The following is a 27,496-nucleotide window of genomic DNA, read 5'->3' as shown; positions in this document are numbered from 1 at the left end:
TACATTTAAAACCTTGATTTTACATATGTTTTTATTTACATCAATCGAACGCAGAGCGTTCTTGCAGAAGGTGTAACTCAAATAATTTACGATCTTAATCAACAAACGTCGCAAAAGCAAATACATTTTGAGATATTGAAAGCTGAACAAGGCGTTTATTATTAATTGGTGATGTTTGAATTGATTGGTGTGAATTAATTTAAATATTGAACAGATTACTTTTTAAAAAATATTACGCCTGACATATGGATATGACATACCTATCTCAAGAAAATCAGTTTCGAGCTTGAATTTTTTTAGCACTGTGCAAGTTTTAAATATTGACAAAAAGTCTATTAATCTTCTACTCAATTAAAGCGTGATTTGTCAGACAAATTATAAGAAAGTTGTATCCTCCTTAGAAGATAAAATTGGTATGTTGTCCGCATACATGATGATATGATTTAAAGCTAAATAACCAACCTACGCAACATAGGCTTTATTAGAATAGACATGAAAGATTAGAGATTTATTTTTAAATTAATATGCGTAATTGGACTGGTTAAGGCATATTATACACGAACATATACAACAGTCACATAGGAGAGGGGGGAGTGGCGGTGCAATGGGGCATTTTACCTCTGGCGCTACTCACAGGGAGCGCCAAATGGGCCGAAAATCAGAACTTCCTAGATAATTTGTATTTTTATTATAACTGACTTCTGGCAAAAATTTTCTATATATATGTATATCCGGAACACTTGCGACAGGTTGTGGAATAATTGAGAGCATATATCTTTTTTTCTCACGTTCAACGTTACGATGGGAATTATTAAAAATTCTTTAACGAAAACTGTCAAGCGTGAATCTGAAACACGACGGAGCGCCAGAATACAAGTGGTTAACGCTGGGCTAGAGAATGTAGTAGAAAACTTAGAACAATTAGCAGAGGACACTACAATTGACACAAGAAGCGAAGCTATAATTCTGTTGTAAAATATACTAAATTTTAGTTTCATAACATTAGTTCATTCCTGGTATGTAATCTTAAGGAGGATTGATCGTGTGCAGCTCAGATTACAAAATCCGGGGATGAATTTTAGAGAAGCCTATCATGATCTTAAAACATTAGCGACTGAACTTTCCCAAATTCAAGATACTCTCTGTGAAGAAGCAATAGAAAAATCGAAGTCTCTTTGTGAACAATTGGATGTTGATATAGTAAACGTGTAAGAAAGAAGCCACCGCAAAATGCGCGGAGAATCGGCTAGAGATGTTGATCTTTCCGCATAATGTGAAATTTCTCGCGTTATGAAAAGTGTTCTCGATCGTCTCCAACAAGAAATACGTACAAAATATATTTTGCCCGGGCGCAGGAAAACCTCACTACGCCACTGCTCGTCGCCCCGCAGGTAAAATCAACGTAAAAAAAAAGCTAGAGATATAAGAAATACTCAGTAAAAGGTCGGAGCATTTTGAGCATTTTTCAAACCAAAAACATTACTGTGGTAAAATCAACAAATCGGGTTTGTTATTCTTGAACTAATAGACATTCGATAAAATTTAACGTTATTGGTTAATTCTACCGAGTTCTTTGTGGAAAGAAGAAACTCGTTCAGTAATTTCAATAGAAAAGGTCACAAGTTAACAATATTCTGTAAAAATTACAGATTCTCAGGTAATCTAATTGATTTGTTTGTAAATAGAACTGATTTCACTGATTATTTCAACAGTGGAAACCTGTCAACATCAGATAATTTTAAAAGGATACTTATGCTCACGGTGCTCACTACTTTGATATTACCCAAAAAACACTGACGTTTGATAAAGATAAAGAGGAAGTCTAGATAATTACTACAGTTCTCGAATCCCTAATGTTAGAGGACGGCTCGAGAAGCACTGGAGAAACATCGCGATCTCGAACAAAATGGGTCCTTATTATCAGATCGAAAAGAGTTCTATAATCGAAACCTAATGTATTTTTCTATGGAGATCCTAATGGAGATTACAATAGTTATTTAATCATTCTCGGTGCGATTACTAGTGTAGTTTTCAAACAATTTTCCCGAGTGGAAATTATAAAAGTTATCTAGCGTTCCTACATAAAAATAGTCTAACGTTAGAGATTCTGCTTACTGGGTATGGTGCTGCAAAAATCTGTGAGGATTACCAGTTACAAATAACTTTTTCCTGCAGTCTGTTATGCAAATTTCCTATCATTCGTATGAGTGATTGATTTATCACGAAGAGGAATTTGCAGATGACACGGTCTTAGGAAGTTCTGCAGCCTAATTGTTGGTCGCAATATTTATTTGGCAGGAACCTAAAGAGAGCAGCTAGTTTCCTCTTAAAAGGTGCCGTTTGAAATTTGAAGATTCAGGGCGATACATTTACTTGCTCATAGAACACTCAAGCTCTCAGTTTACAGTTCAGTTTGGACCTATAGATTTAAATTAAGGTTACTTTCCTCTCGCACTCACTGTATTGTGCCTCTAGTCCTTGCTTGAGAAGGTCCTCACCTTTAAGTTCTTGTAAGAGAAGGAAAGCCTGCTTTAACAGCTTGTTTCGAATTCCACCACTCAGTTTTATGCATGTGAAAATTTAGAGGTAGCTGTTAAAACATTTGGTTTAGTCCGTCAGTTGGATTTGATTATGTCACTCCTCTGAGAACTGTCCACTGAGCTAAAGATTTATCAATAAATATTCTTTCGTGAAAAAAGTTCAATTTAAGCGCTTTAAAAATTCAAAGCGATTACATTGACTTTAGTTATTCATTCAATCATTCATAAATTCTCATTCGTTCTACTTTAATTCCCACTACAAAAACATAAATTTAATTACATCAAAAAGGCCAATGGAAGGAAGACTGGAGTACAAAACAAGTGAATTGTATGACAGCTGAAATGAAAGCAAAGCCCAGAGAACTTCCGTTGATGGTGTAAATTATTGAAAAGTAATCACATTTCAGTTGTTTAAGCCAGAAAGATTTTTTGGCAATACACAGCTGTCAGTATCATATGACAAAAGGAGTGGAAAAGAAACAAAAAACACAAAAATGAAATATGTATATGAAACACATATGAATATATACATTAGGGCGGGCCGATTTAAAAATCTCTCATTGCTCTGTGAAAATCGTATTCTATGGATCAAATTAAGAAACTTTGCCGAAGGAACCATACCTCTAAAACGAATTCTGATGTCCCCCCCTTTGGGTCGAACTTTTGGGTAGGGGCAATTTCAATTCTACCTGCTGTGTCTTGTGGTGGCTTAAAAAAAACAACGCAAGCAATTTTACGATCTACAATTGTGTCACAGTGATACCTTCATTTTTTAAAACAGTTGAATAAAAAACCCACACAACTATGTTTACGACATGCAAATGCATCACAGTGATGCCTTGGTTTTAAAAGGGGGTTATAAAAACGCTAATTTCTAATAATTTTTTTTTATTTCTTTTCTATTACTAAGTTAAATTCATTTTTTCATTTACATATGTTCTGGCTAAATAAATTTCTAAAGATAAAAATAAACTCCAAAAAGAAAAAACATAGGCATTTCAAAGTGGGATTTTTCAAAATTTGCCCCTACGACCCAAAGGGGGGACATCAGAATTCGTTTTAGAGGTATGGTTCCTTCGGCAAAGTTTCTTATTTTGATCCCTAGAATATGATTTTCACAGAGCAATGGGCGATTTTTTTGCCTCCCCACAAATCGACCCGGCCTATAATATACATATATCTATTTTTATATAAAAATATATAAAAACAAGTAAGGGTATGTAAGTTCGGGTAAAACCGAGCATTATATACTCAGCGTAGGTTCAATTGTACAGTTCATTTCAGATAAATTACTCTTTCGAATTTTGTTACAAGGGATTTATTTTTTGTTTTTGGGGCTTTAGAAATATTGTGTCTTGATCGAAAAAGGGGCGTGGCACCGCCCGCTAAAAAAAATGTTCTCCCAATTTCCTCTTACAATAAAAGTTGGTAAATGATATATCATTTATACAAAACTATTTTTCGCTAAGATATAGCTTATTATCCTATTCTACGACCCTTTTAAAAATTCTTTATATATAAAAGTGGGTGTGGTCTTTAACTGATCCCGTCCATTTTTACTGGACATGTTTCCTGCTATAAGAAAAATATGTCCACCCAATTTCATTACGATAAGTAAATTTTTCATCGAGTTATGGTCCCGAAACAGAAAATTGCTTTGTCATAAAAGGCCGCTGCCACGCCTATTTTCAAAAATTTGATTTTTTTCTATTTCTTATTTTCGTAAATAAATATAATTGATATAAAGCTCCTTTTTGCAGATAAAGCTTATTTTATTCGTCCATGACCCCTTTAAAAATCTTTTATATAAAAGTGGGCCTGGTCCTTAACCGATTTCGTTAATTTCTCTTCGAAGCATTCCTTATAGTAAAGGCAAGCTCTCTGCCGAATTTTTTTATAATAACTTTTACTAATATTTGTAAAATTGATTTTATTACAAGTGGGCGGTGCCACGCCCATTTTTATGAATAGTCTTAATATCAGTCCACACATAAAGTTTCAAAATTAATTCTAGGTGTATTATTTACTAAGTAATCAGGTTTTTTGGGTTTACAAAATGTTATATACAATAAAAAGTGGGCGTGGTTATCATCCGATTTCACTCATTTTCAATACCTATCTATTCTCGGCCCAGATAAGCCCATAGTCAATCAATATTTGCTCAGGTTATCGTGTTGACGGACGGATGGACATGGCTTCAAAATTTTTATACTCAGCTGAGCAGAGCTCACAGAGTATATTAACTTTTCTCGCATAACGGTAATCCGTAACGGCATAAACTAATCGAAATAGATATAGACTTCTATATATCAAAATGACCTGGGCGGAAAAAGACATTTATTTAGCCATGTCCGTCCGTCCGTCTGTCCGTCCGTCCGTAAACACGATAACTTGAGTAAATTTTGAGGTATCTTGATGAAATTTGGTACGTAGGGCCCTGGGCACTCATCTCAGATCGCTATTTAAAATGAGCGAAATCGGATTATAACCACGCCCACTTTTTCGATATCGAAAATTTCGAAAAACCGGAAAAGTGCGATAATTCATTACCAAAGACGGAAAAAGCGATCAAACTTGGTAGAAAGCTTGACCTTATGACGCAGAATAGAAAATTAGTAAGTTCAATATATCATTATGAAATAAAAATTAACAAAATTGGATGACGAACACGCCCACATTTCAAAAAAAATTGTTTAAAGTCAAATTTTAACAAAAAATTGTATATCTTTACAGTATATAAGTAAATTATGTCCAGTAATGATATGGTGCAACAAAATACAAAAATAAAAGATAATTTTAAAATGGGCGTGGCTCCGCCCCTTTTCATTTAATTTGTCTAGAATACTTTTAATGCCATAAGTCGAACAAAAATTTACCAATCCTTGTGAAATTTGGTAGGGGCATAGATTCTAGGACGGTAACTATTTTCTGTGAAAATGGGCGAAATCGGTTGAAGCTACGCCCAGTTTTTATACACAGTCGACCTTCTGTCCTTCCGCATGGCCGTTAACACGATAACTTGAGCAAAAATCGATATATCTTTACTAAACTTAGTTAACGTACTTATCTGAACTCACTTTATATTGGTATAAAAATAGCTGAAATTCGAATATGACCACGCCCACTTTTTCGATATCGAAAATTACGAAAAATTAAAAATTACCAAATGTGAAAAAAGTACTGAAACGTGGTAATTGGATTGGTTTATTGACGCAAAATATAACTTTGGAAAAAACTTTGTAAAATAGGTGTGACACCTACCATATTAAGTAGAAGAAAATGAAACAGTTCTGCAGGGCGAAATCAAAAGCCCTTGGAATCATGGCAGGAACACTGTTCGTGGTATTACATTTATAAAAAAATTAGCGGTAGCCGGCAGATAATGTTCTGGGTCACCCCGGTCCATATTTTGGTAGATATCTCGAAAACGCCTTCACATATACAACTAAGGGCCACTCCCTTTTAAAACCATCATTAATACCTTTAATTTGATACCCATATCGTACAAACACATTATAGTCACCCCTGGTCCGCCTTTATGGCGATGTCTCCAAAAGGCGTCCACCTATAGAACTAAGGCCCACTCCCTTTTAAAAGATTCATTAACACATTTAATTTGATACCCATATCGTACAAACAAATTCTAGAGTCACCCCTGGTCCACCTTTATGGCGATATCTCGAAAAGGCGTCCACCTATAGAACTAAGGATCACTCCCTTTTAAAATACTCATTACCACCTTTCATTTGATACCCATGTCATACAAACACATTCCAGGGTTACCCTAGGTTCATTTTGCTACATGGTGGTTTTCCCTTATTTTGTCTTCAAAGCTCTCAGCTGAGTATGTAATGTTCGGTTACACCCGAACTTAACCTTCCTTACTTGTGTTTTTTTTGATATCGATAATTTTGATATATGGTAGCCTATATATATCACGATTCCTTTATACCTGTACAAACAACCGTTATCCAATCAAAGTAAATATACTTTATGGAAAAGCACGCTGAGTATAATAAATATATACATATGTATGTACATATGTACATACGTATTGGTTAGTGAAAGTGTAAAACTGCATATACATAGGTCTCCTGAGGAAGCGCATAATCTGCATTTGTATCAAAAATTATCTGAGGTTTCTACGACTATGGGTAACCCCAAACTCGAATTAACAGTACTATTTTGCTTTTACTGAGCAACGGAGCTAATTGAGTTTCCTACCGCGTTCGAAATAACTGAAATTTAATACTCAGCCATAGGATTTTATATCCATGTAAACATATTTCTGCCTTAATGTGTTTTATTTCTATAGAAATAATTATGCATGGATGTATGTATCTACTTATGTATGTGTGATTTTTGTTAACATTTGCGTATCACAGCTTTCTAACAGTAAATGTGGCGCACTGATAGATGAGTGGTCGTGTCTCACACCACAATAGACTATCCAACAGCTCTCGCAAAAACGCCATTTTCACAAATCTGCTGCCCTCTCAATGCACATTATTATCAAATACATAAAGGAGTAATTACATATATACATAACTCCCTCCCCCTCTTTTATGTATATGAACAATATCAGACCATTTTACTCATAGGCTCTGGTGGACAACTCATCAACGTTAACAAATACACATTAGGGTGCAGCTTTTTTAAAAATAGTTTTTCGTTCAAATCAAAAACAAATATTTCAAGAATCAGAAAATGTAAACCGTTTGTGGCGTCAACTGTTGAAGCGATTTTCTCAATCAGTGAATATGAAGTTTAAATCGCTACTGATTATAAGATTAAGGATTAAGAAATCTTGTATTTGAATTTATGTAATAATATGCCATGCCATACAATGGTATACCATTGTCATCATCATCATTAATTGGCGCTTAACGGCCTTAGCGGTTTTGGCTTTTTTGTAGCTTATCATTATACCTTCTTCCATAGTCGCCGTCGGCATCACGCACAGGACCATAAATCTATCGAAGAACTTTTTTTTCGAACCCTCCAAGAGGATTTCATCTTCTCTCCACACCGTCCATAATTCCGAGCCATACATCAGGACCAGTCTAATCGCCTTCCGTAGGTAGCTATAAAACAGTTACTGTCAAAAAACAATAAAAAATTCCTTATACGAAACTTCGTTGGGAAAGGTAGATTTTTGTTCAAATTTCATACGCTGCTACGCCCATTTAAAAAATTGTCTTCAAACTTCTATTGTTTGTCATAAATTCAATCCACGTACCAAGTTTAATCACTTTATTGGTCTTTGGTAATGATTTGTCGTATTTCTTCATTTTTCCAAAATTTTCAATATCGAAAAAGCGAGTGTGCTTCTCGTTCTATTTCGCCCATTCTCAATACCAATCGATTATGGGTTCAGATAAGCCAGTATACAAAATTTCGTAAAGATTGTCCAATTTTACTCAAGTTATCCTGCTAAGGTACGGACGGTCATGGGTTACTTAATCAAAATATTGTTCGATGCTGATAATTTTTAAATAAGGCAGTATAAATCTATCTTGATTCCGTCATGCCATTACGTAGTACCGTTATCTAATTAAAGTTATAATACCGCTATGCAACAGTAAGCGCTGGGTATAAAAAGTATTAGGAAGCCGTCCTGTAATATCTGAAATCATTATCTACACTCTCTCTTTTAAATTCTAATCCTTTAACAGAATATGCTGCTAAAAATCTTTGTTTTTGAATTCCTGCAAAACAATAAGTCTATATTCTCAAAATTGTTCTAAGCCAAAGAGTTTAAAAAGTTCATTTCAAACCTACCGACGGGCTCTAAATTTTTTTTTTTTAATTAGTGCATACTTCTAGGTTTAAAAATTTAGACGCACTCATTTTCTCAAAAACCGAACCAAATTTGTATTGGTTATATATGAAGTACAAAAAGTTTTACATATACGCTCAAATTATTGGGCTGTAAAATGGCGGAAAAATTTTAAAGGATTCAAATTTTTTTTTTTTTGGTAACCATAGTAATCTAAAGTTTCGTAAAGGGAGCTTTACTTACTAGTGATACAAACAAATCTATACTCTCTCAACCTTAGAGCGAAACCCTTATTTTCGGTGGGAAAGTTATTCAAAACAAAGGTTTTTCCTCTGTGATATATCGTTACGAATTTTCGATTTACTTGCGTTTTGCAGTTCTCTTTATTTTAGTTTCCCCTATGATAGTTTGGGAGTACTTTAACCCTTTCGCGACGAAGTATTATCGCTGTGCTTATAATTTTTAACAAATATTTTTAAAATGTGAGAATAATATTTGATAAAAAAATGTTCCGAATACTTTAAAAATCAATGCATGCTTATATTATCTTGGGACATATTTTCCCAAATACATAACAACTAAATAGATGGACCCTTTATTTCGTTTTGTTTAATTGATAAACTTGTCATGACAGAGCAAATATGGATTGGTGGATTAAAGATAAAATTTTTCATAAAAATTAAATATTTTTTTGCTGAAGGTGGGCCATTTTGTGCCAGTAGTAGCGAAAGGGTTTAGGCCAGTGATCGCCATCCTAAAAGCGCTTTCACGCAATTGTTTTTGTAAAACGCTCAGGCAAGCGCACCACACATCCCCGGCGCACGCATTCTATCCTCTCGCCAACAACCGAATGTATTCTGCTATACCCATTAGGAACTAAACTGTTGTTGTTGTTGTTGTTGTTGTTGTTGTTGTTGTTGTTGTTGTAGCGATTAGGTTACTCCCCGAAGGCTTTGGGGAGTGTTATCGATGTGATGGTCCTTTGTCGGATACAGATCCGATGCGCTCCGGTAACACAGCACCATTAAGGTGCTGGCCCGACCATCTCGGGAACGATTTATATGGCCACATTGAACCTTCAGGCCATCCCTCCCTCCCCACCCCCAAGTTCCATGAGGAGCTTGGGGTCGCCAGAGCCTCGTCTGTTAGTGAAACGGGATTCGCCGCTCGAAGGTGAGGTTGACAATTGGGTTGGAGAAGCTATATATTGCGCTACACAACCCCTTGAACTGGTATAATTTCGTTTAAAATGACTTTTGAAGTAATATTTTTGGGTATATTTCTGTTTCACCTTTACGAAAACAATGAAGCTTTGTTTGATTTATTTAAAAATTAAAATTAAATTAATTTTGAATTGAACGCAAGTAGAAAAGTATTTTTAAATACATTCAAGAAAGCAATGCGATACGTTAATTTTGAAAGCTACCAAGTCCGACTGGGTTTGTGTACGTGCCAGCACCATTTCTGCTCGCTGAATGGTTGTAGCTATTATAAGCTACAACCTTGAAACTTGGAATATAGTTTAGCACCCGATGACAATGCAATAATAAGAAAAAATTTCCGATAGGTGGCGCATGGATCGAAATATTTCAATAAATCGTATTTGTGGTCCGATTTGGCTCATATTTAGAGCACATATTACATACGGTGAAAAAAAACCCCCGCTAGGTAGCGCAACGATCGAGATATTCAAAAAACTCGTATCTGTGGTCTGATTTGGCTCATTTAAATCTTAGATAGTGCGTAGGAGCCCTTTTTGGTGGCAACACATATACCATTTTTTTTATATTTTGGGCCTTGCGTCACCTGGCGGCGATTTTTTTCTTATTGTTGCTGTAGGGTTATCTACTTGAGTTAAATATACTTTATTTTTGTAAATTATTTTTAAATTATTTTAATTCGCATGTTATTTCAAAATGAAAATTTTATTGGCAGTTATTTAAAAAAATTTTTTAAATGTTAATATATTAAATTTAAATTATAAATAAAATTTTATTAAAAAACTAGCAGACCCGGCACACGTTGTTCTGCTCTAAATTTAGTCTATCTGCATACAGTTTAATAAGCCTTTTCCGTCTTACCCTGTCCTCCCCCCTCTTCACTTTTTCCTAATCATTTTATTCACTCCTTTCTCCGTCTTTTTCGCTTCATCTATCTCTATCTTCGTCTCATTCTATCTCTTTGTCAGTTTCCTTCTCTCTTTTCTCTTCTCTCAAGTTTTTCTCATTCCTCTTCATATCTTATTGCCAGTCCCAAAGGGTGGTATGTATTTTGTTCCAGTCCCATTCCGAGTCCCAGTCCCAGTACCACTCCGCGTCTCAGTCCCTAAATACTATTAAATAACAAAAAAATTTAAAAACAAAACAAACAACAATAAATAAAAAAATATAAAAAAAATAAAAACAAAAAAAAAAAAAATATAAAAGATTAAATAAAATGAATGAATGAATTTTTATTTAATCAGAACTACAAAATATATTATTTTGTTTCTAAAAAACATAACAAAAAAAAACTAAAATAAAAGCCTAAAAATGAAAAAAAAAAAATGTTTAAGATATAAACAAAAAAAACTATAAAAGATTAAATATAAAAAAAAAAAATCTAAACAATTTTTATTTTATAAGAATTACAAAATCTGTAATTTTCTAATAAAATAATATCATATTATTAATTTTCGAAGTTTTTGCAGTGTACTTTTTGGATTTCAAAGTAGGTGTGGTCACACTTCCATAAGAAGCTTGTGGCGATCCCTGGTTTAAGAATTCGGAATACTTTTTGTTGTCGTTTTTATTTTATTTTTTGTTTTACTTCATTATTCTTCATTCTGAATCATGAAAAAAAATCTTTCCGGACGAATACCAATTTTCTAAAAATAAATATTTTTTAGACCACATATATTAGGGTGCACCCTAATGTATTAATATATACATTGGTTCATGTATCCAGCATCCAACTGAATATGCATTCATACATACATACTAAATACATATCCTGTTGATATGTATGGATTTTTCAATCAAAAAATCTTTGCATATCGTTGTTTTATTTTTTGTATTTTTTTTTTCATCTTCTGCGCCATTTTGCCATGCTTTCCATGTTTATGTCATTCGCTTGGGAGATTTTCGTTGCCAATTCAGTGCACAATGATCCACAAACAGAATAATGGATTTTTTCGGATTTTCCCTTTGTCCAAGCATTATAATGATGCTGCTGTATGTACACATACAAACATATATTTATTTTTTTTTTTGTATGATTGTTGTGCTGCTGTCGTTTGCAGGTGTGGTGCATCGCGTTTTAAAATCACACATTACTCAAATTAATTTAAATTTTTTTTCTTCTTTTTTTATTTTGTCCATTTTTCATGTTTTTCCAATTTTGCTTTATCTTTTATGCTTTTGGCTGCTATATTGTTGTTGCATATTTTTTGTCTGCTCTTGTGGCATTGTCAACGCGTGACTGACTCGTCGTCGCCAGTTTTAATTAACTGGAGAGTACAACACAAAAGCTCCGCAGGCGAGTTGGGTGGCGAGTTGATGAAATTCATCAGGTGAAATGTATGCTATTTGAGTTTTATCAAATTTAATTGTATTTTCTTTTTTTATTTAAGTTTTAGTGCAATTTCCAACTTTATTGCAAATTTAAAGTTACATTTACTTGAAAAGTTCAATTTTGCCTGAATTATTTGAGCTTTTTTTCAGTACAAGTTCAACTCATTTTGTCAGTTAAACTACGCTTAAACTTATTCTGCAGTTTTTCGGTCTACTTTAACTGAAGTTTAAGCTGAGCTTAAGCTGCCGATCTGGCAGGGTTAAACTCTAGTTAAGATATCAGTTAATTGCGTTCGTTCCAACAAGCATTTGGGCTTGGGGACCATTCCAGCTCATGTCGATAACTAGGCATACTTTTAAAATCTCAAGAGTTGTTTCGAAAGAGTGGCTCAACTTGGGAATCATCAGAAAAAGAGGACATTTTTTATAAAGCAAAAAATGTTATTACTTAAGTTGAAAACATTTAATGCCCAACTTGTGGTTTTCTAAGTGGACTCAAGTGTAAGATTCCATACTGCAGTATTTTCACGTAAATAAAATCAAATAAATTTAATTTATTTTTGATTAATTACGCTTCATTACTGCTATCAACCAGGTGTTTATTTCTCACGAAAAACAGCTGTTGGCTTTGGTGGAACCAGCTTGGAGATTTTTTTCAACTTCACCTCAACTCGATATTCAATGTAGGATATCAACGGGCGAAACGTGTTTAATATTCATTTGAAAATTGTAAATTTCCCAAAATCTCTCAATGATTGGAAATCAACACCAGAACTCTAAATTTTACAAAATTTCTCAAAGGTTGGATAGTGATTGTTGAACGAAGTTGGATATCAACTCGTGAACTATCTGGTTTAAGAATAATTAAATAATGGTTTCGGATATCACCTCCGGAACTAGATATATATTTCGCTGGAGAAATATATTTTCCATATTTGTTGGATAAAAAAAAAATTAAGCTGTCGCCGTATCTACAAATTATTTAGATAATAAAAAACCAATATTGCCGCACAAAAAAGCGTACCCCAAAAGCGGACTTAAACTGTGACTGAAAAACTTCTCAGTAGTTTAACTGGAGTTTGAATTTGACTACAGTTTAAGCAAACTTAGTTTAAGCTTAGCTTAACCAGCTACTGGAAAACCGGGACTAACTCAGAGTTAACTTGGCATGAGTTAAACGCATACATGACAAATTTTTCAAATAAACTGTGAGCTAAAAATATAACTTTCCGTTCTGCAAGTGGGCCTAAGATTGTCAAAATACTTTAAAAATCACAATCAAAACAACTTCATAAAAAGTTCAAAAATTACCAATTTCTAAAGTTAACCCAAAATAAAATAAAGTTTCAAAAAGGATGAAAAAAAATTCACTCAAAAAAGTTAAGTATTAAGTGCCCAAATATATTGGACTCATTGTCACTCCGAACACATTGCTCTGATCCTCATCAGTGCACCGCGTACAGAGAATAAATAAAATTTTATTGCAATCACAAAATATAACAAATTTGACAATCGCCCTAAATTGCAATTAAATGTAATTATGCAATCACTGATTATATAAAGTTACGATATGCAATCATTTAGAAGAGATCACAATCATATTTTAATTATAATCATGTACAAAAAAGTGATTGAATTGAATTCAAAAAACAATTATTTGCCTTTTCAAAAAACGGAAAATGTAGAGAAGGAATGCGATACTGGAACACAATCACTCACGTTCGTTAAAAAATTATTGGCTTTCAGAAAAAGGAACTGTTCGAAATTACTGTGAGAAAGAGTTGAGACACTGTCTCGTAATATTTAGACAACGAAATTAAGTTTAAGCGCTCATTTCATTCAGCCAAAATATTATTCTTTTCCGCTCAACTTCTTTATACCAATGGAATGCCGGAGTCTCTCTGATATTTATGCAAAGAAGAGTAGTAGGGCAAAAGCTCCAAATTCAGTTGAATGGAATTATTGCATAATTTGGTGATTTCAATCTTAATGTTTTTTATATTTTGGACTCTCAATTGGATGCAATCAAAACTATTTCAATTAATAATTGTAAATTTTTTTGGCGGTTGTAATGTTTTATATCACGAAAAAGCAATTAAATTGGATTGCAAAAGGTGATTCATAAATCTTAAATTTTACCATCAAACACAAAGTAATTAAATTTGATTACATTCAAATTAGTAGCGCAGTCACTGGTTGAAAAACAAAATGATTGTATATTTTTACAGCTCTTACCAACAAGTACGTTTTTTCTTATTTTTCTAGGTCCTCAAAAATGCACATTTATGAAGAAAATTATCCGATAAAAAGGGGTTCCATGGCTCATAGTATAGTCGTTTTTCATCACACTATTAGTTGAGTGAGTATAAAACATAAAGTGAAAAAAATTTTAGGCAATTCCCAACATGCAAAAGCAAAATCTGACACAAAGCGTACAGTAAAGATATATGCAAATCTAAGTCCCGATTTATATACATAGGGACACATTAGAGCGTATCACTAAAAAAATTTAAAAAGTGGGTTCGTATATTTACTTAGTAGATATTGCAAAAATTGGAACAAATTTTGTTCGGCACCCTGTAAGAACAGTGAATTTAAGTTTTTCTTTATAACTTATATATTTGATGATTGATTTCAATGAGTGATGCATTGTTCTTGAGCTGTTGGCGACTTTTTCCTAAAATACAAACCCTTTATTTAAGTCACACATAAAAAAAAGAATAAAGTTAGAATAAATTCAGATATCAAACGTATGTCATTATCTGAGTAAATAAATTACTACGTTTTTTAGTATTAGCCATATTGCAAAAGTGAAAATCAAAAATTAGTTACAGGAAACAGAAAAAAAACTAATTTTACTGCTTCTACAGGGTGCCGAAAATTTATTTTTAATATTTTTTAAATTCCTCATAATGTAAGTGTTCAAACCCAGGGGTGGGCGCTGCATTTTTAACTTTGTTTTATTCCAAACATCGTGATACGCTCTTAGGCACATTCAGTCTAGGTAAAGTTTTTATAGACCGGACGGATCAATCTGAGACTCGATTTACTCATGATAATTTTCCATTAGGACGTAAAACAAAGCGAAAAGTTGAGCTTTTTTGAAATATGACGCGCTTATCTGTCAAAGCCGAAGTCTGAGTCGATGGGTTCATTGCTGACTCTTAACAGAACAGTTTAATTTTTTTTTAAATGTTTTACAAAATCATTTCTTCCATGAAAAATGTAGATTTTTTTCATTATCCCTGGATATATTTAAACTACTTTCTCAAATTTTTGAATTATACCACAAATATTGATACTTCGAAAATAACCAAACAATCTTTAATCTAACTATCGAGTTGTTTACCATAAAACTTTTGATAAATTTTATGAGCTGACTGTTGTACAAAATAGCTTATGGGGTGGTGGCACTACTCAGTTTTATAATTGACTCGCATAAGTAAATTTTTTTAATTATTTGAAAATAAAATGTCACTAAAAAGGTGGAAAGGAAATCAAATTTTAAGTTGAGATGTTTGAAAAAAGAATAAATTTGAACGTAAAATTTTGTGCATCAACATTTTTGGATGGTCGACTTTTTGTTATCGTTTCTTTTATAATTTTTGGTTGATACAATAAATTAAAATTTAAACACTTAAAAAAAAAATAAAAATAAATGTAAGGCGCGATAACCTCCGAAGAGATCTAAGGCCGAGCTTCTCTTCCAATTTGCGTCGTGCTCCTCTTGATTTTTCTCTACAAATTGGCCGGACGGGACCTACATGTTTTATGCCGACTCCGAACGGCATCTGCAAGGCAGATGAGTTTTCACTGAGAGCTTTTCATGGCAGAAATACAATCGGAGCGCTTGCCAGACACTGCCGAGGGGCGACCCCGCTTAGAAAAATTTTCTTCTAATTGAAAAATCTTATTTCTAAAATTTTGATGTTGCTTTGCCCGGGAGTTGAACCCAGGGCATACGGTGTGATAGGCGGAGCACGCTACCATCACACCACGGTGGCCGCTATAAAAATATAAATCTTTTATTGGACCGGTTTTTAAAAGAAATCGACTTCTGCTGTTAACAAATCAGACTTACTTCTTATTCTTAGTAAAATTTTCTGCAATTTGCCAGAATAATTTTGATATTTCATGGGGCCGTTATTGAAAAAATCGATATTTTTGGGTATAATATTGTTTCTTTTTTTAACTTAAAATAGCTTTTAGTCTCATTCTTTGGTTTTGATCAATGTCATACTTTTTCTTAGCCATGAAGGCGAAAAGGTAAAAAAAAAGCTTGCATTGAAATCTAAGTAGAAATCGATATTATAGCCAAACAATTTAAAAATTCCACATAAAAGATCCAGAATACTTTTTCGAATTGCCTAGAAAATTACACTTTCTGAAGATTAATAATGATATTTAAGCCATATCAATCAAATCATTTCTTCAAAAACGCACCGTTAAAAGTTTGAGCCTGAATCTGAAAATTTTTGTCCTACATTGGTATATCAAAAAACCAAATTTGGTTAGAAATTTTGATTATACCAGAGTTGGGCTTCAATTTTAAATCAGAAAAGTTGACTCTTGCTGTTAAAAAGAAAGAAAAATCTTGTGGAGGTAAAGTTTCGAACCGACGTGCTCCGGACTACAGTAGTGTGCTCTACCCATTGGGCTATCATCACACCTGTATAACAAAACATATCATAACATTACACATATGTTTGTATAACAAAATATTATGAAAAAGAATCTATGACTACCATCGCTTTTCCAAAATATTTTTTTTTTTTATTTCTAAATTTTCAGCAAAAAGTTTAAACTTTTGCGTATACAGGAAGGGCAATCACTGCAAACTTTTGGAGCCCCATGTTTTATCCTTTTATAGTTTTGAAACTGTTTAGTTCCTACAAGTTTCTGTTTTCTTTAGATTTTTTAAACTTTCTTGGTTTTGCTTTAAAAAAAAATTAAGATTTTGGACCTTTTTTTCAATAAGTTCAAAATTTAAGTCGAATAAGATAAAAAAAAATAAAAGAATAACAGTGAATTGAAAATTTTCCAGATTAAAAAGGTTTCAAAAATTGCTTAAACCGGCTAAAAACTTCAGCTTAAAATTTTAACCGCCCGGATACATAAAATTTTAATTTTTTTTGCACATTGTTTGGAAATATTTAAAGATTTTGAAATTCAATTCACATAAGAATTCCATTAGGAAAATATAGGGTAATTCTTTACTTTAGCTCACAACTGCTAAAACTCGTCCAAAAATATCGGGAGAGGTATCAAAAGACGCGTTTTGATCTCAGGGCCACGAATCCAGAAGCGGAAATTATTTCTGTGAAAAGATATTTCCAAAAAAAAAAAAAAATTGGCTCCGGAGCGCTCCGAAACCGGAGGTGGGATCCAGAGTATTTTTGCGCAAAACACCTTTCTGCATTGGCGGCCTTCGGCCGCGCTAATAAAAAATTACCCTGAGTGGGTCCAACACCGGTTTGGAGACCAAAACTATATCCGCGCAAAACACTTTTACCCACAGTCATCAAAATTACAACAACCACATGAAAATTTTCAATTTTCTTTACAAATATCTTCGAAACGAAATAAAATTTTGAATTTCCGCTTTCAGATTCGTGATCCTGGGTCCAAAGCGCGTCTTTTGACACCTCTTCCGATATTTTTGGAAGAGTTTTAGCAGTTGTGAGCTAAAGTAAAGAATTACCAACTATAGGAAGGAAAAGAGGATAAATTTTTGAACAAAAAAATTTGTTTGAGAGTTACTTCCTTTGAGAGCATAATTTTTCTCGAGTCATTCTCTAACGTCAGAAGTTTAACTTCAGTGTTTGTTGTATATTTTTAGTACGTAAATGAAAATAACTTCTTTCTTAAGCCAAAAATATGCTTTGGATATTTCCATTATTCAAAATTTAAATTTTCTTACACATCACTTACTTTTCTAAAATTTTTCACTTACCGTCGGCAATTTTCTTTTTAGGCAAAACAGCTTTAAAGGCTGATACTGGCTGCGTTTGATCATTGCCATGTTGTTGTTGCTGCTGCTGGTTATGTTGCTGTTGTATACGTTGTTGTAATAATTGTGTAGGATTTGGTATTGTCGCCATATTTGAGCGCAAGCCATTTAAATCGCGCAACGGCATATTGGTTGTAGTGCCGCCGCTTGTGCCACCAACAAAATTACTAGGAAAATCAGAGCCAACAGCTGGTTTAAAATTACCCAAACTATAATCGAGTGGTAGGTGATGCTGTTGCTGATGTTGTTGTTGGTGCGCGGTGGACGCATTCGTTGGAGTTAACGGATGTGGTTGCTGTGGTGCCGTCGGTGCTGCTGGTGGTGGTGGTTGTGTAACAGCCAACGGTGGCTGCTGTAAATTCGATTCAATTTTTACAATTTCCATAATAATTTTTTGTTTTTTTTTTTGTTTTCTTTAATAGATATCACAGAAACACTATTTTTATTTTTTTAATTCAACTTCAGCACTTGCGCTTTTAATGCGTGATTTTGGGTTTTTGTTTATTTTTTAGACATTAGCTTTGCATTTCTGTTGCTGGTTTTTTAAATTTTATTTTATTTCAAAGCTGCTGGAATGTTTTGCGTTTTTCATGTCTATTAAAATTTTTATTCCACTAACTTTTATTTAATTTTTTATTGCCGCGCTGGTTTTCGCATCACTAAAATTTCAATTATTAAAACCTTGGCACCCATACGTATTGTTATCCGTAATTTGGTTTGTATATCTTCAGCGTCATCTATAGTACTAACTGTAAAATTAATCACTGCTTCAGTGGCTACCATCTGCAATGTCGCAAACTGAGTGAAACTGATTTTGAAAACTGGCTCTGAGACTTTGCACACTGCCAGCCGCCATCCATCTATTCATTCATTGTAGTGTGTGCACTTGTCGCTTTCGCTTTTGTTGTTGTTGTATCTGATTTTTTGTTTTTGTAATTGTTCTCTATGCTTTCGCAACCCCCGCGCTAATGGCACTACTGTTGTCACACTCCTCATAGCTTTGCCTCAGCTCGAAAACTTGCTGCGTACCACAGAAATTGATGCTGAAGTAGTTGCGCTGAGGTTCAGGCTGCTCTATGTCACAAAAAAATCCACACACCACTTGTCATAATGCTAGCAATAGTTGTGGTGGTGGGTGCCTGTGTTGGATTACGTACGCTGCTGTTCTTTGTGGTGTCAGTACAAAACGCACATACATATAATGATGTGAACGACATCTCCCCCACCCAAAACGAAAAACCAATCCGGCACTTCCAATTGATGCGATTTTTCGACTTAGATTGGAAGAAATCAAGAAAGCCAACTAACGGTAACGACGATTACGGTCAGCATTGCTTGTTGTATGCATAGCCGGGCAGGTTGGCGGGTGAAGAGCAATACAAAGCTGGCGCGAATAAATGCTGGTGAGTAAAAGCATTCGTGCGCTGAGATGAGAGCTAAATATAAACTTTAGAGAGCGAACACGCGACCTTTACTCTTGTCAGTACATACCTATGTATGTTCAAGTTGTATATATACCCGACTCGTATTAAAATCTATCCGCTCAAGATTCGCGCAACGAAAATCTGCGCTATATAACATAATACGATTTCCAGCGACGGTTATAGCAACCGCGATTGATTGTAACAAAAACACCGATACCGTTCGTTGGAGTGCAGCGCACAAACTGATTGCGTGTAGTGAAATAATGATCGGGCGCTCCATACGCGCTGTATATGTATGTGTATACATATTCTTGTGCTGGCTAGCCGACTACATTCCAGTGTCAATAAGAACATAAGTGTGTCGCACAAGCGACGACCACTTAATCGTTTGTAATTATGTGGATAACACTAAGCGCTTAAATGAAAACAACAAAACTACAACAACACCACTATCAAACTACCATCTCAGCACCAAACCCTCATCATAACAGCACATGCGATAACACCACCGAATCAGTGGTTGACAAACATCTTAACGACTAACATCCGGCACAATCGTATTCACAATGCTTTCACTTCAGTCGCACTAATTTTGTACGTGCCATGTAGGCCATTTAACGGTGAAAAGAGCAAGGAAGCACGCTATATACAGCGCGTTTTTATTTACGCTCATACAGCTATCACTTCCAGTTGGAAATTATAAATCCCGCTACTTCGTTCCAATCAGAGCTCGCTGTTTGTTGTTGTTTACATGTTCTTCCACTTCAAGTGTACTCGCAAAGCTGGCAGTAAGGCTCTCTCCCCTTTTATAGTTGTTACAACTGCTCTTCAGCAGTGATGATAAAAACGGCGATACTGTTTTGGTACATTTTAGTAGCGCAAGACTTAGGTACTTCTTCAAAACATACCTACTTTATACTATTAAACAGTGTAGCAACAAAATTTCTAAGGCTGTTTTTTCTATACACATCGTTCAAAAACATTTCTTCAAAACTGAAAATGGGGTATAGTTCTACCCTAAAAACTGCAGGCAAAACTGGGGAACCAAATGTTTTCCTAGGTCTTTGTTACGCTGCGCACGAATCTGTAGTCAAAAATTGTACATGACACCTCTTTTTTGAAAAAAAAAAAACTGCGTTGAACCGTAATTTTCCCCAGCGGGTTAGGGGGGTTAGAATATATGCCAGGCAGGTATGCCTTTCGTAAGAGGCGACTAAAATACCAAATTGATTCAAGGTGTTGTGTAGCGCAGCCCTTTTAAGGGGTTGCCAGTGCAATTTATAGCTTCTCCAACCAAACTAGTAACCTCAACTACCTGTTTCTTTATCGGCCGAAAGTATGGCGGCCCAAATTTCTTCATGGATCTAGGGGGGCGACATGGCCTAGTAGGCTTCATGCGGTCATACTAAATCGTTCCCGAGATGGTCGGGCTAGTACCTTAATGATGCTTGTTACCGGACCGTACCGGATCTGCATCCGACAGAGGACCATCAAAATCGATAACAACAACAACAAATGCTTAAATTTAAGCGCTTGCACACGTTGTTAGGCCTTTCTTAAATATTTGATTAATTTAGCTAAAACTGGTTGTGGGTCTAGAATTGATTATTCAGACCTAGAGCTAACTAATTTATGATTAAGATTATATGGCACCCGGGCCATAGTGATATCCCGGACAACTGTCAAATGGATCTCCAGCCCGCATCGGCACAATTGAACCTGATGAAAAGGACTCTAGGGATTTCAAGATTTCGCTGCTCACATGTAGTCTACTCCTGCATAAATGGGTCTCGAATTAGCTCTGCAAGCGTTGAGCGGACACGACCTCCTGCAGAGTAGCAAGATCCTTCTGGCCGAAAGCGGGTAGAAGAAGGTCTGTCGAAATGATTGAAGTTTTGACAGGGCACTGTTCAATGGGAATTTATGCGATACGTCTCAATATCCTGGAAACCCCATCCTGCTGCAGTTGTATGGAGGATGATGTAGTGGAATCATCAATTCGCTTTATGCTTGATTGTCCAGCTACTGCCAAAACAAGGCGAAAGTATTTCGTTCGCATCTCACTTGGATCTCCACAAGGAGTTTCTAAATAGCTATAGCTACGTCACCGTTATTTTATGTGGTATCACAATGGATCTTCATGTTGTCCAAGTAAGGTTTCCCTACCAGGGCAGCTACCACCTAACATAATTTATCCTAGTATAAAAACATTTATAGGCAAATTATTCCATTAGGTTAACTGCATTTCCGAGGTATTTCAATATGATTAAAAAATATTTATTTGCTTTAGCTGAAAATTTTAATAAACAACTTTTTGGTGAATTTTGAGTGGTAATTTGGTACAAATCAGAAATCATATTTATTATCACTGTTCTCCATTGCTTGCAATATCTGCTGCTCTAAGCTGTTTCAATATCTAACTGTGATTACGCCATGATTTGTAAATGTTGCTTTTTTCTACTACTACACCATAGCGCTAAACGACGGCTGCATCGCCATTTATGCGCTCAGCACGGCTTTGTTGCTGCATTGGAATTTCGGAACGTAATGGGATTGGCACAAGTGTATGAGTGAGCAGTCAGATATTCGCTGTTTTGATTTTTTTTTTTTCGTACACACTCAACTTAGGCATGTAGCATGCGCTCTCTTTCTCACAAGTGGTGCAAAGAAATGACTGCCTGTTGCTTCGTTGACGCCCATTTTTAGACATGGTGGCTCGAGATTACATTTAATATTTTGTTGTTTATTTTTCTTATATCATATTTTTTATTATTTTTAAAAGTATTTTTTATCATTTTCTGCGCGTGATTGCTATCCAAACCCATTTCTATTATTGAGGTCTATAAATTAATGGAAATTATAAGAATTTTAACTGCATGACGGCTTCTTAATTAAGTGATTTCCTTTTGATTTCTTCTGTCCTTTGTACATTGATCAAAGTTTTTGAATTGAGTATTTTTCTTTGATAAAAGTTGTGATAAAAGGTGTAATAACTTTGAAGCTTTTATAAAAAATAAATGTAAGGCGCGATAACCTCCGAAGAGATCTAAGGCCGAGCTTCTTTCCAATTTGCATCGTGCCCCACATTTGATTTTCCCTACAAATTGGCCGGACCGGACCTACATGTTTTATGCCGACTCCGAACGGCATCTGCAAGGCAGATGAGTTTTCACTGAGAGCTTTTCATGGCAGAAATACACTCGGAGCGCTTGCCAAACACTGCCGAGGGGCGACCCCGCTTAGAAAAATTTTATTGTAATTGAAAAACCTCATTTCTAAAATTTGTTTGATGTTGCTTTGCCCAGGGTGTGAACCCAGGGCATGCGGTGTGGTAGGCGGAGCACGCTACCATCACACAACGGCGGCCACTTTGAAGCTTTTACGCAAATTATTATCTAAACATCATACCTCTCAAAAAAACTTTTGCCCAAAATTTAAAGTTATTTTGCTCTCTGATAACTTTCTCAATTTTGAGTTCTGAACTTCGACTTCTGAAATTTGACTTCTGAAAAAAGAGTTCTGACTAAAGTTTTCTGAAAAAATGTTTTTCTGAATTTTTGTTTTCTGAATTTATGGGGGGAACCCAATTTATCATATAATAAATTGTAGTAATAAATTGCCAATTTAAAAAAAAATTGCGTAATAAATTGTTTCAAACTCCGAATGCAACCTTGTAAAGTGTGTTTATTGAGTATATTTAAACGTCAGTTACGCATGGCTCAACTATATGGTTGGCGCATCTCATCAGCTGAATTTATTTTTTCATTTCACTGGAGTAGGGATTGTCAAAAGAAGATGGCAAACTCAAAATGAAATCAAAACATTGAATTTCAAAGTTGTATGTATTCATTCCATTACATTCGCCTAATACCAACACGCACATTTTTACAGTGTGAGCAAAGGTATGTTGTTGCTGTAGAGATGAGCCAACCAGCTATCAAATTACTATTGTGTAAGCTAAATTGAGTTGCATGAACACCACTCAATTTAAATCGAAATTGCCTCAATTTATTTTTTTGTTTGAACATAGTATTATGAGATGAACGCGATCGTCAACTCCCCTAAACCCTTCGGGAAACAAATTATATAGAAAGAAGAAATACTAATTCATCTAGAATGCAAGAACGGAAGATAAGTTGCTCTTGGCTTCTATTCTGGATTTTGTTACGTTCTATTTTGCTAATTTGCTAATGCAGCAAAACTTAGTTACCATCGATAGAGAAGTGGCAGAAGAGATTAATCAGAGTAGTGAACTGGTGTACCTCAGTACAATTGAAAGGACTTGTGGAAGACCGTCCCATCATTAAAATTTCTTTGATGGCGCCAATCGAAATGCCATCCGGCCTTCTTTATCTTCAGTCACCTTGATGCAATCGCTTCATCTTCCCAGACGACACGCACATTAACGAATTGCCGTAAAGATCATTTGAAGGTAATTCGAAGGAACTAGGAGTTTCATGTAATACTTTTTCCAGAAAAGAAAACGCTATTAGAGTGATCAGCAGTGATAAATACATATTGTGACGAATATTCACATCACTAAGTGATACTAGCATCCCTAATCCGATACTAAGCAGCCACTAATATGTACGTAAACAAATCAATCATCATCTACACACATACATACAAGGCAACGGAGAGATACTTATAACCACATGTAATCATCAGCCGAAGTCATTGTGAATGATAACTAAGTGTGATATCTTCTGCATAGACGTCAAAATTCCAAAGTGATTGGATCACCTGATTTGTAATTGCCTATCGCTGTCTCATTCTGTATCTCTTTCTATCACCCGCTGAAGATAGGCGCCGCCATATTGAACACCCTGTCAAAACGCTAAAAAGTAGCAATATTGAACATCCTGTCAGGCAGTTGACAGATAAGATATCACACTTAGTCATCATTCACAATGGCCGAAGTACTAATCCCATATACACACGCATATGGCTATGCGAGAGGCTATAGACTACAAATACACACGCAAATAGCTGGTAACCAAGTAGAAGATTCTAGAAGGAGAAGCGTCTAGGTATTTGGAGAAATATGCGGACAATGCAAAAGAGTGTATAAAAGCAGAGCAAGCTGAGTAGTCAGAAGCAGTTTTGATTTAAGCACGCTATTGGTTGTGAAGTATAAGTGTTATTGTGAAGTACTTTCAAAGTAGTCTAATAAAGACCATTTTGCATTATTGAATATTGAAGTAATTTATTCAACAGTTTAGCGATTCGAACGTTAGCAAAAGGTTTCAAATAAGCGTAATTCCCCTAAAATCGTTGCAATATGTTACTGGTTGGAATTTTTGTTGACCCGCCAAAACACTTTCGATTCAAACGACTGTTTGTCGTACCTCATTGTTATTCTGATGGCTCCTTATTCATCTTAGCGTCTAGAAATGCTCTTGAATATCGTCGTGAGATAAAACGTACAGGAAAGGATTAAAAAGCGCTTAGCACACTTGCAGTGACGCACTTGTCATAAAGTCTTCATCATTCATACCTTTTCTTTTTGGATACATGCAGTCAATTTTGTACTATGATATTCTGGTCAAACCCACAAGAACAGACTTCTTGAAAAAAGGCCAACTGTCGCAGAAGCAGTATATTCAGATAGCATATTTTTACTGGTAGTTTCTTTCCAGTGCATCATCTGATCTGGAAAAAATAAACGTGAAAATGAATTAACGCACTCTAGCTCTGCGTCGACTTTAAGGCTGTCTTTGGTAGCAAGAACACGATCTGCAAATTGCCGAAAGGCTGCTATCATCGAATTAATCAAATTGGCAAGGACCTATTGAAACAGTTCAATGAGTCAAAATTCAACTTCTACGTTAGTCCTTACTCTGTAAGAAGAACGAAATGAAAGAAGATGCGCAGAAACAGCGACTTTCTTGAACGGCGAAACTCGTTTAAGCGTTTAACCGCCAAACGGGTAAGTAAGTTTTTCAAAACTATTACCTACATCGTTCTGAATCTCGATTCTTATTTGGCTTATTAGCAGGGTCGGATACCGAAAATATTTTGGGGGGTCAAAAGATTTTTTTCCGCAGTACTTTCGAAAAGTTGACTCACACGTTTACAATTGTAAATTTCACAAAAAAATATTTGTAAGCCGAATGTTGTTATTTTGATAGAATTTCTTCATTTTTATTTTTAAAAAATTTTCAAATTACCGTTGGGAAGAAACTAAGAGGAGACAGAAGTTAGGTATGATCAATAAAGAAAATAAAGGTGTGAATAAAAGTGCTAGGCTGTAAAATTTCAATGGTCAGGTGCAAGTCCTCCGATATTAGACTCACAAAGTTGCTCAAATCGCACGTTTGATTGTGAACAGAATTAATCCAAAATTTTTATTTTTGGGAATACGCAAACGAAGTTTTATTGTAAAATGTTTGGTTTAGGCCAAGGAAGTTTTATTTTTTCGTACAATTTCATTGAGAAATTCAAAAAAAGCTTCGGCGGCAAATTTAATCTCTTTCTGTATACTATATATGTGATCCTAATCTCACTAGCCGACCATTTTGGGGTGTCATAAGAACAAAAAATATGAATGTTTTGACTTGCATCTGTTTACAACAAAACGTGCGATTTCTCTAAAAATTTAAAAAATGAAAAAGCGTAATTTGCTTATAATTAGATTTCGTCATTGACGACAGATATAGGAAATGTGGGTTGAGGGGTAAAACGGTTGAGCTCGTTCTGTGGAGGCGTCCTGTGATCGCGATGTCAAAACTGGGCGGTAGAGTTATGAGATCCCATGGTGGCAGTTAGGCTGGGTCCTGGAAAGCTTCTAGTTTTCGCCAAAAGGCAGAGTTCTTATAACATAAGTCGTGGTATCTAATTAGGACTTTTCGTTTCGTCGTCAAACAAATTCTGGTAGCACTATGGCTATATTCAGCTTAAGTGAGATCTTTATTGACCAAACAGTTAAAACTAACGTAACAAATGCTGGTTAGAGTACTAAGGTGTTTAAGATTTTCCTCCATACAATGTGTGTAACATTTTTTTATATGTAACAACATCTAAAAGACCCTTCGGAAAAAATTGTCAAAAGTCAAAACCAATTTTGATAGACCTATAACTTGTCAGATTAAATTTGATATGGCTACAAAACTGCATTTTAAAAAATTCAACGAACTCTCAATAAAAACTTCGAAATTTTCGTAAAATTTCAGTTACAAAATGCATAGATGTTTCTTCCTAAAACATTGAAAGCAGAAAAAGAAAGAATTTAATTGATGACAAAAAAAATTGGCGATTCTTTTTTTCTGTTCGCTGCTGTAAGTGTAGCGCGATTGTAGGGGTAATATGTGAAACCGGCACCAAAACCGACCGTTATCGACAGCTTGTTATCCATATACTATCGCTTTTTTCGACGTGTTATCAACGAAGTATCACAAAGTTATCAAATTGTTATAAATTTGTTATCGATAACAGACATTATCTATTAGTTATCGGTTTGCTATTGAAGAATTATCGATTTGTTTTCTAAAAATATTGATTTGCTATAGAAAGGTTACCGATTTATTTTTGTTATCGGTTTGTCATCGAAAAATATCGATTTGTAATAAAAAAAACGATAGTCCGCTCTGCTCTACAAGTCGCTTATATGGTGCAGAAGCATGGACCATGATAACGATAGATGAAGCGACTCTGGGAGTGTTCGAGAGAAAAGTTCTTCGAAAGATGTAAGGAACTCTACGCGTTGGCGATGGCGAATACCGAAGAAGATTTAATAATGAGCTGTACTAAATTTACGCAGCGAGTTAAAACACAGCGGCTACACTGACTAGGCCATGTAATACGAACGAAGTGTGACGCACCGGCTTAGAAAGTATTTTTTGGAAGCACTCTGCTGGAAATACCAGTGGAAAACGATTTAAAGTCCCTTGGTGTGACTAATTGGCGCCAGTTATCACAAATATGAAGCGACTGGAGCTGTTGGATGGCTATAACCGTTTAAGTAAATAAGTTAGTATGATCAAGGTTTTGAATTTTCTATGACAAATTTCTAGCATTAGTAAAAAATGCTCTATAGGTTTCAAATTCAGATATTTAAGTGAATCGATTGGAGCCGTTCCCTAGTTATCCGGACTTTTATTCTGACCTTAAAAAATATAAGTCCGGATTTTACTTTTATTTGTGGATTTTCATGAAAATGATCCGTGAATCCCCGCGATTCCCCATAATTCCGT

General features: G+C 34.9%; 1 protein-coding gene and 1 long non-coding RNA gene across 2 annotated transcripts in view; one reads left to right on the top strand and one right to left on the bottom strand.

The window, feature by feature from the left end:
- The window catches only part of sens-2 (senseless-2), an 89,318-nt gene extending 70,256 nt beyond the window's left edge, over positions 1-19,062 (bottom strand). The window contains exon 1 of the mRNA XM_067764721.1: positions 17,824-19,062. Coding sequence (XP_067620822.1) covers positions 17,824-18,265 — 442 coding nt within the window. The 5' untranslated portion in view covers positions 18,266-19,062. The remainder of the gene's footprint in view (positions 1-17,823) is intronic.
- The window catches only part of LOC137239424 (uncharacterized), a 276,642-nt gene that overhangs the window by 215,408 nt on the left and 33,738 nt on the right, over positions 1-27,496 (top strand). Inside the window, exon 2 of the long non-coding RNA XR_010949376.1 lies at positions 14,136-14,229. This is a non-coding gene — a long non-coding RNA (uncharacterized lncRNA). The remainder of the gene's footprint in view (positions 1-14,135; positions 14,230-27,496) is intronic.

The sequence above is a fragment of the Eurosta solidaginis genome, chromosome 2 (assembly GCF_040869045.1).
Source record: "Eurosta solidaginis isolate ZX-2024a chromosome 2, ASM4086904v1, whole genome shotgun sequence".
Taxonomy (NCBI): Eukaryota; Metazoa; Arthropoda; class Insecta; order Diptera; family Tephritidae; genus Eurosta; species Eurosta solidaginis.
The sequence above is the reverse complement of the archived record's forward strand: the minus strand, read 5'-3'. Positions and strand labels throughout refer to the sequence as shown.